Consider the following 12,508-nt stretch of genomic DNA (forward strand, 5'->3'; position numbering starts at 1 on the left):
TTAGTGTCCTATTTAAGATGATTATAAACTTGAAGGTAATTCAGACTCGAGCTGTTGTAGTTAATTACAAAGGTAAGGAAAAATATGAAATGAAATGGGGGAGAAAAAGGTGTTTATGGCTCAAAGTTCATGTTTTTAAATTGATAGGCATTGAAGCAGCAACAGAAGAGGAGGATTGGTGTTTCTATGATGATGAACAAGGCCATTCCGTGTGTTGTACTGACACCACTAAAAGTATCAGAAGAACATTCAGAATCACCATCTGGTAAGTAGCAATACTGAATTAACTTCAGTGTTTCTTGACTAATTTATGGAAATCAGCTGGGAAGTCATGACAGTTCAAAAATTCCAGTTTTGCTAATCTTTCCAAATGGATGATAACACAGATTATGCTAAATTAACACCACAAGAGTCTCTTCATAGCATGTTCTCAAACTGAGCGGTGCTACGCTAAAGGAAAGCAGATAAAACTATTACGTGATTAACAGATGACATTCAAAACACATTTTTATGCAAAGTAACACACTTTATTTAAATGCACAAATTGCCATACGCATTGTTTATGTATTCTAAACAATCTTTGTTTATGCGCATTTCAATACAGGAAGTCCCCGGGTTACGAACGAGTTCCGTTTCTGAGACTGTTCGTAACCCGATTTTGTATGTAACTCGGAACAGTGGCCGCGCATGCGCACTTGGGCCAGGGATCACGGCCGCGCATGCGCACATGGGCCAGGGATCACGGCCGCGCATGGCCCCAGCCGCACATGTGCACTTGGCCCGGGGTTGGGCCAAAGAAGGTGTAGTGCCACCGTGGTAGGATCGGGGGCCGGGCCCACATACGAACCGACCACAAAGTAAGTACGGGCGTTCGTAAGTCGGGCATTGGTAAGTCAGGGACTTCCTGTATATGAATTTAACATGATCATTAGCAAATAAATGGGTTACTGCAGTTTCTAATTAAAAATGCTTTTATTGTATGCAGATCAAAGTATTACTTTGCAGTTAACTCTTCTCTAGAAAAGGTTCATCAAATAAGAGTGAGGTGACAATTGGGAACCACTGTTACCACTGGCCCTCCAAGCCATGATGCCAGCAATGTAAACTGCCATTGAAGCTGATAAAACTGAACTAGAGGCCTTTTCAAAGTGGACATCACTGTCATATCCATGGAGCTGACTGCTCAATATATTTCACAAAATGCTTTGGCACATGTTTAAAGACCCCTTTGCTGTGTGACATTGTGTATAGGAGTCATTGATAGACTGCCTGATTGTTTAGCATTCCCTGGTGTACGTCCATCAGCAGTCCTGTATTAAATCTGTATTCAAATTGCTGGTTAGGCCCAGTGTGGAATGTTGCATCTAATTCTGGACACCACACTTTAGGAAGAATGGCAAAAACTTTAACGGCAGTGCAGAACAGCTTTACTGGAATGATATTAGGGATGCATGGAGAGTCTAGAGAATTTGGGATTGTTTATATAACAAAACAGATAAAGAAGGAATTTTCTAGTGGTGATAAAAGAATTATAGAGTAATACAGCATAGAAAGAAGCCATTCAAACCTTTAGGCTGTGCTGGGCTTGTGAAAGAGCTAACCAATTAGTGTCTGCCCCTGCTCTTTTTCCATAGCCTTGCAGATTTTTCATTTTCAAGTTAATATCCAATTCCATTTTGAATTATTATTAAATTTGCTTCCATCACTTTATCATTCTGCATGTTCCAGATCAAAACAACTCCTTGATAATTTTTTTCTTCCTGATGTTGTTGCTAGTCCTTTAGCCAATTATCTTCAATCTGTATTCTCTAGCTGTCATCCATTCTGGCTCTGGAAATGATTTCTCCCAATTTACTCTATCAGAGCTCTTCATGCTCCTGAATATTGCTTACAAACCTATTCTTCCCTGCTCCAAAGAGAACAACCTCCGTTTCTCTTTCTCACCACGTAAGACTGAATTATTTTATTCTCATACATTCTGATAAATCTTGTTTTCACTCAGAAGCCTTGTCCGTCCTATAGGACAGTTCCCAGCATTAAAGAATGTACTTTTGTTGGGGCAAAATCAATGTTTTAGCAAAGCTATTTTGTTTTCCCATACCGTACCTTCATTTTTATCACCATGAAAGCCATAAGCTAGTTTTATTAGTTTCTGAGTTTGTCCTGCTTTCCTTATCCCTGTACTGAAATCCCTTTAACATTACATTCTATGGTTATTATTGACTCTCTTCATTCTTTCTGTCAAAATGAATGAAGTAATACTTCCTTGTGTTAAATTTCAACTACCATGTATTAGGACACTTCACAAGTTTTCTATGTCCTGCTTATAGTTAGTACCTTTCTCATTATTAACTGAAGTTCTTGACTGCATGTCATCCGCAGGTGTTGAGACAATGTACTATATACCCATATCCAGGTCTTTAATATGTGTCAACAAAAGCAAAGGTCCCAATACCAAACCATAATAGCCATCACTATACACTTCCAGTATGCAAAGAACCACTCAGCCTGCCCTCTGCTTTCTTTCACATAGAGTGTAACGTTTGCAGTTCTGCAGATCTCACCCAGTATATGAAGAGCACTTCAGGAATGCTGCTGGTTATTCTGTATTCTCAACTCCTATGGAAGAGAATAGAAGGTAGTACTCTGATGCCAGTCTTTGCATAATGGTAACACCCTCACTTCTGTGCCTTCTGGCATCAATATTGTAATACAGTCGGTATATGATTCACAAGTGGCATAGACAACTGACCTTCTGTGATTTTATGAGGGTAATTAATTTGAAGTTAGGAAACATGTTCCATGGACACATTAGCACAGGGAGCAGAATTAAAAAGTGGGCTGTTGGGAAAATTTAACAAAATGTAGTCATTTAAAGGTAAAGGAGACATTGCAGTGCATGTAATGTTTCAGTCCTCCTAGTCTTAACAATGATTGTTGAATATTTATCAGCCTTCCCAACATTTGAAAGGGATAGTAAAAGGACAAAGAGTGACAAAGTCAGTGTAGGGTAAATGGCAGATGCTACAGCATCCAAACTTTTTTGTTGATTATCAAATAAATAGGGATATCATATGAAGCTGATTGAATAGTTGGCCACCCTGGTACTCTAAGGAACTATCTCCTCAGAATACCAAGTAAAATGATTTGGGGGTTGATCACATGTTTACCATGTACAGCTGCAGCTTACCTTGCATGCAAGATAACATTATACCTTTCAATGGATAAAGTCAAATTTGGAAGTGATGGCAGTAATCCCATAGCCTTGGCTCCTTGAAAGATACAACCCTTGAGATTTTTATATTTCCTTACTCCATGATTTAAGGGAAGCATTCATCCCCGCCTGTACCTAGTGCTATCCTACTCTTGTGTTTTGTTTCCTTTCACACTCATTGCCCATCAACCTACACACAGTCATCACTGATAGTTTTGCAGTATTTGTTCCTTTATGTGTCATTGTGCAGCTCAGTGGGAGCACTTCGTCTTACCACATCCTCTTTTGTTTATCAGCTATATACTTTATTTAGGATGCAGTTAATGAATCCAAGGATCATGCAGTGAATCAAAATGCACAGGTTAGGAGGAGTCAGCTATAGTGGCAGAGTTGCAGTGCCTATCCCCAGTCTCATCCTGTACTGGCTGTGTGTTGAAATTGGGCATAAATATTATACTTCCATTTCTTTTAGGAGAAGGAAATAAAAGCACTGACTAGTGATTTAATAGTGCTTGACTTGAAGCATTCAGAAGTTATCATGTTGAGGGCAGTGGTGACCATGACTTCTGCAGATGGGGCTGTGTTTTCATTGTAGCTACCTGCAGTTAGATTGCAGCTTTTAAAATTGAAGCAACTGATGTCTTTAGACTTGCAGCTTTGGAAGCATTTCTTTTTGACCATTGGCAGATTCATGTACTAAGACATACTGAGATTATTAGTTGTACTAACAATACCTGGTTTACCAATTTTGGTTTAAGTACCTGCTTATCTACTGGAATATTTTCTAATATTTTAAGTACAACATTAAAAACTGCATTGGGAATGCATTTAATTTAATTTATTTCATTTCATTAATTTTACCCTTACTGGCTGGCTGCCACAGGATTCTGCAGCTTGTACCAAGATCCTTGTTATTAGAGGCATTATTTTTCCTTGATAATCTTTCTCCGTTTTCCCTTGTCCCGCAGTTCCGTAGATATTTCATTCACAGTTTGATTTCATATGGCCAAGAAAGCAAAAGGTTGCTTAAGAATAAATTTGCAATAATGAGTAAAACAAAATTATCTCCAAAAATTATTCCATGCATCTTATTTAATTAGAACAAGTAGATTGTGGTGATCTTAAATTCTCTGCCTGAAAGAGTAGTGGATGAAAATTCAATAGTAATTTTTAGAAGGGAATTAAGTATTTGAGAAGGAAAGATTTCTAGAGCTAAAGGGAAATAAGTAAGTGAATCTAATCACATTAGTTCTTACACTGGACTTCTCTTTGCCACATGTTCCTCTGAAAAATGATATGTAATAAAAACAAAACAGTACAAAAAGGTAATGTAATTTAAGATATGACATATGGTAAATGCTGTCTGTTTAAGAGAAGTAGTTACTTCATACCTACGGGCCCTAAAGCTTTCTACCACTCATCTCATATTTGAATCTTTTATCAATAATTGATAGAGATTATTTCTATGATTACCCAGCAACTACTGGTTTGGTTTGGTTTGGTTTATTATTGACACTTGTACCGAGGTACAGTGAAAAACTTGTCTTGCAAACTGATCGTACAGGTCAATTCATTACACAGTGCATTGAGGTAGCACAGGGTAAAAACAGAGTACAGAGTAAAGTGTTACAGCTACAGAAGAAGTGCAGTACAGGTAGCAAGGTCATAACAAGGTAGATTGTGAGATCTAAAGTCCATCACATCGTATAAGGGAACCATTCAATTGTCTTATGATAGTGGGATAGAAGCTGTCCTTGAGCCTGGTGGTATGTGCCCTCAGGCTCCTGTATCTTCTGCCTGATGGGAGGGGGGAGAAAAGAGATTACCTGGATGGGTGGGGTCTTTGATTAAGCTGGCTGCTTCACCAAGGCAGCGAGAGGTATAGACATATAGGGGAGGCTGGTTTCCGTGATGTGGTGGGCTGTGTCCACAACTCTGCAGTTTCTTGCTGTCCTGGGCAGAGCAGTTGCCATACCAAGCCATGATGCATCCAGATAGGATGCTTTCTATGGTGCATTGATAAAAGTTGGTGAATGTCAAAGGGGACATGCCAAATTTCTTTAGCCTCATGAGGAAGTAGAGGCACTGGTGAGCTTTCTTGGCCATGGCGTCTACGTGGTTGGACCAAGACAGGCTATTGGTGATGTTCACTCCTAGGAACTTGAAGCTCTCAACCCTCTCGACCTCAGCACCATTGATGTAGACAGGTGCATGTACACTGCCTCATTTCCCGAATCAATGACCAGCTCTTTTGTTTTGCTGATATTGAGGGAAAGGTTGTTGTCATAACACCATGTCACTAAGCTCTCTATCTCCTTCCTGTACTCATCAGTATTTGAGATACGGCTCACTACAGTGGTATCATCTGCAAACTTGTAGATGGAGTTAGAGCAGAATCTGGTCACACAGTCATGAGTATATAGGGAGTAGAGTAGAGGGCTGAGGACGCAGCCTTGTGGGGCACCAGTGTTGAGAATAATCATGCTGGAGGTGTTGTTGCCTATCCTCACTGATTGCAGCTGTTGGTCGTAAAGTCAAGGATCCAGTTGCAGAGGGAGGAGGAGTTTGGTGACGAGTTTGCTTGGAATTATGATATTGAATGAGGAGCTGTGGTCAATAAACAATAGTCTAACGTAGGTGTCTTTACTGTCCAAATGCTCCAGAGATGAGTGTAGGGCCAGGGAGATGGCATCCACTGCAGATTTGTTTTGGCAGTAGACGAATTGCAGTGGGTCAAGGTTGTCTGGGAGACTGGAGTTGATGCGTTCCATGACCAGCATCTCAAAGCACTTCATGATCGTGGATGTCGGAGCCACCAGGTAGTCATTAAGGCATGTTACCTTGTTTTTCTTAGGTACCGGGATGATAGTGATCTTCTTAAAACAGGTGGGAACCTCAGATTGAAGTGAGGAGAGGTTAAATATGGCTGTAAATAACCCCGCCAGCTGATCAACACAATATCTGAGCACACGGCCAGGGACACCATCTGGGCCAGATGCTTTCCTCAGGTTCACTCTCCGGAAGAGTGATCCTACATCTCAAAGGTGACCACGGGTTGCATTGCATGCAGCCAAGGTGGGTGATGACAACCCACTTGTGACAACCCTTCTGTTCAAAACGTGCATAGAATGCGTTAAACTCACCAGGAAGGGATGCACTGTTGTTGACTAGTCTGCCCAACTTCATTTTGTAGCCTGTTATAATATGTAAGCCCTGCCACAACTGATGGCTGGTCTGGGACTTTGAACTGATATTTCTCTTGGCATCTCTGATAGCTTTACAGAAGTTGTATCTTGATTTCTTTTAAAGGTCAGGGTCACCTGATCGGACTGCAGCAGTCCTCAACTTCAGGAGGGAGTGGATATCCCAGTTCATCCATGGTTTCCAGTTTGGGAACACCCGGATTGTCCTCTTTGGTACACAGTCCTCAACACACTTGCCAATAAAGTCCATGTTAGTGGTGACATACTCATCAACACCATACTACATCATTATTGTTTCATGTGGCTTCTGGATGTTAGAAAGAGAATAATATTAACTCCAGTCTTCATTTGTGTAGCAATTCCCACATTCAAAAATATTGCAATGAAAATGTCCAAACAAAGCCTGCACCCTTACAAGAACGTTATCATATTAGAAGCTTCCTTCATGCCATTCAAAATGGAACTTAAAGGAAAAATATGAAATAAAAGCTTAAAGTACAAGAATGTTTATTAGGTATTTATTTTAATATTATTGTGTTCCCCTAAAGAATGAAATGAAGCCTTTTTAAAAGGAGTCCGATACATAAAAGGAACCTAGCCACACTATTGCTCGCAGAAGGTTTTCTGATTTAACCCACCATGTCTGTTGATGGGCACAAACTAGTCAGCCTTGTGTAATCTTAATATAATTTTGTAATGTCATTCATTTGAACAAGTTATCATCTTTTCCCAGGTACCACAGTAAACACAAAATTTCTCATTATAACTTATGCAATTGTGATTTATCTCTTTCTGTACAGTTTATTTCATGGATGGAGTTGCTGCTACAATGGAGAAAGATTTCATACAATGCTGTTAATGCAATTTGTAATGCTATGAATATTGTATGCACTGTTGCTTTTTAGCCAGAATCCTGTCATAACTGATTCATTTCATCATAATCATAAAGAAGGTTTTGAGATCGATCCAAGATCTTTGGGGATGCGTGATGTTGCTCAAAGACTATACCTTTACATCTACAAATTCTTGTTGAAGAATATAGTAAGCAATATAATAGCAATCAGAGCAAGTGAAGTTGTGCATTCAGATGCCTGAACTGAACTGTGAGTGTATAACTCTGCAGAGGCAATCACAGAAACGTAAATGTGATAACCTTTGAAGGGGCATGTTAAAAGAAATGCATGATATGCACATATGTGCAAGTCCTTAATGCGCTTAAATAATTACTATGCCTCCTGCACCCATCCCTTCACACACACACTCCCCTGCAATCTTCAGTGGGGTGGATTTTCTGCCATGTATGCTGAGAAAAGTGAAAGTGAAGAGATTATCGGCCTGAGTAGTCAAAGCGTTGACTGGGATTTTTGTAGCTTGGAAGCATATTTTCTGATGACATTGTCACTCTGACTTGGACTGGCTCATCACACCCTCTGACAAAGTAAGAGGACCAGCGGTATTTTACACCCCCAAAATGGAATCTGAGACATTGATAATAAGATGCTGCATGTGATTGGGTCCATGACCATTGAAATGGAGTTCGCCACCACTTTCATTCTGAAAAGGATTGGTTCAAATTTTGCATACTCAATGCAAAGTTTTATCTAGGCTCCCTTGTGCTTTCTAACAAGCACACATGCTTCCTGTAAGCACTGCAAGTGCACAAAATATTTAACTTTACATGCCATTGGCCTTCTTCAGTATTTATGCCACATTAAAATCTTTTGAATGCTGTACTATTGAACTTGTGTCCAATTTTGCAGTCCAGTAAATTTGCACCTGGACCACCATCTTCCCTGCCCTGTCAGCAAGTACTGTCCTGGAAGGAAAGCAGATTTATGGTAAGTGGAGGAGTGAAAGTGGGAGGTAGCTGCTTATACTATCCAGAACTTGTAAGCAGAAACCTTTGTGAGACGAGGGAGAAATTGAGCCTCTGTAGAAAGATCAGTTAAGAAAATGCTGATATCTTAAGTGGTCTCAGTATACTCTTAGATTCAATAATGGCCAGAACTTTCTGCTATGTAGTGGTTGGTGATGAGGGTGGCTGTGTCAAAGTAAAATCTTGCAGTTGCTTATGGCCCAGCTCCTCTGGCAAGATATGGAGGTGTGTTAGTGAGTGTTGTGTAATGTGACAAGATGAAGTGTAGAACTTTGATCTGACTTCCATCACCATGCCAATTTTGGACCCTCCTGACCCTCTGCGGCAATGAATTCCACAGATTCACCAACCTCTGGCTGAAGAAATTCCTCCTTATCTCAATTTTCAGGAAATCCCTTTATTCTGAGGCTGTGCCCTCAGATCCTAGATTCTCCTACTAATAGAAACATTCTTTCACTTCCACTCTATCCAGGCCTTTCAGTATCCAGTAGGCTTCAATGAGATGCGCCCTCATCCTTCTGAACTTTATCAAGTACAAGCCCAGAGCCACCAAATCGTCCTCATAATTAAGCCTTTCATTCCTGGGATCATTCTTGTGAACCTTGATTTCTAACTTTTCCTAGTTCTGATGAAAGGTCGTGGACCAGAAACATTCACTATTTCTCTCTCCACAGATGGCTTGTTAAGTATTTACAGTATTTTTGTTTTTTTATTATTTCAGATTTGCGGCATCTACAGATTTTTTTTGCTTTTGCAACTACCTAAGCTAGTCCCATTTGCCTGCATTTGACCAATCTCACTCTACACCTTTCCTATCCATGTACTTGACCAAATGTCTTTTCAATGTCATTATTGTACCTGTCTCTACCACTTCCTCTGACAGCTCATTCCATATACCCACCCCCCACTGTGTGAAAAAGTTGCCCCTTAGGTCCTTTTAAAATATTTCCACTCTAACTTTAAACCTGCCACTTGATAACTTGCTCCTTTTATATTCAAACCCTCTATAATATTATATCAAAGAAACACAAAATCATGCGAGACACTGGAATGTAAATGTAGCAATAGGCTTAAACCCATCAAGGAGCCATCTAGTGTTCATTTAACAATATTAAAATATTAGTTCAAGTTCAAGTTTATTGTCAGGGGCATTCAAATGCCATGAAAATTAGCTTTTTGCAGCAGCAGCCCAATACATTACAATCATGACAAACATAAATTACATAAACTTAAATAATACATAAACAACACAATAAACAAAAATAGACATAACGACATTAGCTCAAGTTGAGGGAAATATAGTCCGAGGTAGAATTAGGGTTTTTCATATTGGTTCAAGAACCTGATGGCAGTGAGGAAGAAGCTGTTGCAGGTTTCTGTTGGCAGCAATGAGAAGAGGACATCGCCTTAATGGTAGATGTTACCTTCCTGAGATATCGCCTCTTATAGATGTCCTCGATAGTGGGGAGAGCTGTACCTGTGATGGAACTGGCTGTGTCCACCACTCTCTGTAGCCTCTTGCATTCCTGTGCATTGGAGTTCCCGTACCATTCCGTGTTGCAACCAGTCAGAATGCCTTCCACTGTACATCTGTAGAAATTTGTCAGAGTTTTCAATGATATGCCGAATCCCCTTAAACTTCTAATTGGAGGTGCTGACACACCTTCTTCGTGATTGCATCTATAGTTGTTACGTATTTTTCATTGGATGCTTTTAGTATGTGATTACTTCCGTATATCTTCTAACTTCACCTATTTCCAGAGAAGGGATAAGTTGACCTGAACTGCAACAGTTGTATAAGACTGAAAACCTCCCTAAGGTGTAAGCTCAAGAAACATTTGACAATCATATGGATAAGAAAATGATATCTTCAGGATTCTAGCCTTGACAAATAAGTTAAATGAGCATCACATGGATCAAATGCGTCCTTAATAAAATCAGAACACATTCTATGGAAGCATTCTATTTAAATGATATAAATGTAATTAGTGCCACTTGTTTCAGATGTTCTTGGATTGTTAAGCACTGGCTAGCTGCTCTAAGACATTAACATACTATATTTAAATAGATAGATTGAGTGCAGGAACAGGAGTAAAAGATCAGCAACGTGAAGCCTTTGTGCCAATCTAAAAAATACAGACACCAGTACATCACTATGTGGAGCCTGGTGCCTGGTTTGTATCTGAAGATGACTGCAAAGGTCAGTCATACTCATGTGTGCCACTTACCTAAAAGCTGCTGAATAAAACATCTTGCTGGAACTAGATGAGATATTTCTCTGGAGTCAAATAACTCCTAAGGGGTTAATTTGCAGTGGACTGCAACTGCTGCTCTTTTTCACTCTGAAGTAAAGCAGCATAGTGTAGATACTCAAGGAAATACCTACTGGAATGTTATAAATGAAGCATTAATTAAATGATGGATGAGTAGTGATTTTTAAAATAGAAAACTACCATAATAGAGCCCAGCGATAATGTACCAACAAAGGTCACCGTCACCTCTTGATGGGTTTTTTAGTTGACACGACAAACTATACTTTTGTACGTAATCTAATCTTACTTCATCTACCACAATAAAGTCCTAACTAATGTTGTCAGTAAATGTGCAGAACAAAGAACTGGATGTGTACAACATTATTCAGTAAGATTAAATCAATTTTATGTATTTTTCCAGGATTTGAAACAAACAATATTGGTGAGCTGAATGGTTCTGATAAAGAATTGAAAGAAGGGCCAAGATCCTCACCAAGTCTCATTAAGACATCAGATCAGCACCTGAAAAGACTGAAGAGATCCAGCTCAGGTATGTTTTACAAAACTCTGCAAATGATGGCAGTTTTAATCATTGTTTTTCCATGTCATTTAAGCGTCATCAAACCAAAATTCAAAGTAGCACTGTATTTAGTGAAAAAAGACATTGGGACAGATTTTGCTGAGTGCTGTCAATTCAGATTAATATTGGCCATAGATTTTCAGTGGATATTTGCACATCAGCCTGTTATCAGCCAAGCATTCAAAGCATACTCTGCAAGCCATGGGGGAACTGCATGAACAGGAAATCAAATTCAAAGAATCATTAATGTAGTGCACAGAGGCTGAATCAGGACGAGAAAATTGAAGTAGTAAACAAAATCAGGTAAAGGAAATAAAAAGATAGAAGGGACATAAAGACAGCACAAAAAGTGAAATATATATTGTACACAGAAAATACTTGGCAATAGTTAAAAGTCAAATGAATGTGATTATATACTTGTAAAGCATTAATTTTCAGTGCCAGAGAGGGTGTTTAACAGTTAAATAAAAAGATAGAGATAACGCTAACAAAGTTTTGGATTACATATAATACGTGAATAGATTTTGGATTAAAGGATTTGTCCTTTACTTGGAAGTACAGGAGAAGTTAGAGCAGCAATGACAGAGATTAGCTGTTGCTGCCTTGCTTTGATGCATACTTGTCATATCTGATGATGTATACTTATTTAACTGCTGGTGCAAGGGTAGATGTGGCAGATTAAAAAAAACAATGCTGGAAAAACATCTTCATGTGGCAGGTTAAATTTAACAAGTTTTAATTTATTCTGATAGAAAAAATGAGGAGACACGATATAAACTAAATGGCCAAAAGGCAATATATCCAATGAAAGGTCATCAACTTGTATGTAATTTTGTTTTCTCTCCACATAAGTTGTCCAACTTCCTTAATATTTCCAAACTTTTCTGTTTTGCTTGTAAACAAAATGACATAATTTTAAAATGGGGTGTTGGAAGAGAGAGAGTTTTACATATACAAGTCTTCAAAATTGGCAGGACTGGCTTAAAAGGCTCATTAAAAGGAACATGTGATGCCTAGCATAATAAATAAAGGATATAAAATACCATGAGCAACAAAGCTGTGTTAGTTCCTTGAAAGAGGGTAGTTAGGTCCCAGCTGGAGATTTGTGGCTAAGTTAATCGTGCAATTGGTGGCAGATGGCATTTGAAGATGAATTCACTGGCCTTGGCCACTCAGTGAGATCAGTGGAGTACTTGACAGCTCCACAGCTATCTACTCACACTGCCTTTTGAGCACCTCTGGAGAAATTCTTGGCCCCCTGCGGGATGGAACCTCTCTCCTCCTTTCCATCTCCTCTAGTGCTACCTCTGAAAATCATGAACCTTACTGTCTCTTGCGGTGTAGCATTCTTCAAAGTTCCCCAAGTCAGAATAAATTTTGGAG

General features: G+C 39.2%; 1 protein-coding gene across 1 annotated transcript in view; it reads left to right on the plus strand.

Moving 5' to 3' along the window:
• Nucleotides 1-12,508, plus strand: part of LOC127574002 (putative Polycomb group protein ASXL3) — a 178,021-nt gene that overhangs the window by 94,560 nt on the left and 70,953 nt on the right. The window contains exons 6-7 of the mRNA XM_052022595.1: nucleotides 148-265; nucleotides 10,967-11,095. Coding sequence (XP_051878555.1) covers nucleotides 148-265; nucleotides 10,967-11,095 — 247 coding nt within the window. The remainder of the gene's footprint in view (nucleotides 1-147; nucleotides 266-10,966; nucleotides 11,096-12,508) is intronic.

Source organism: Pristis pectinata, chromosome 9 (genome assembly GCF_009764475.1).
Source record: "Pristis pectinata isolate sPriPec2 chromosome 9, sPriPec2.1.pri, whole genome shotgun sequence".
NCBI classification, from domain to species: Eukaryota; Metazoa; Chordata; class Chondrichthyes; order Rhinopristiformes; family Pristidae; genus Pristis; species Pristis pectinata.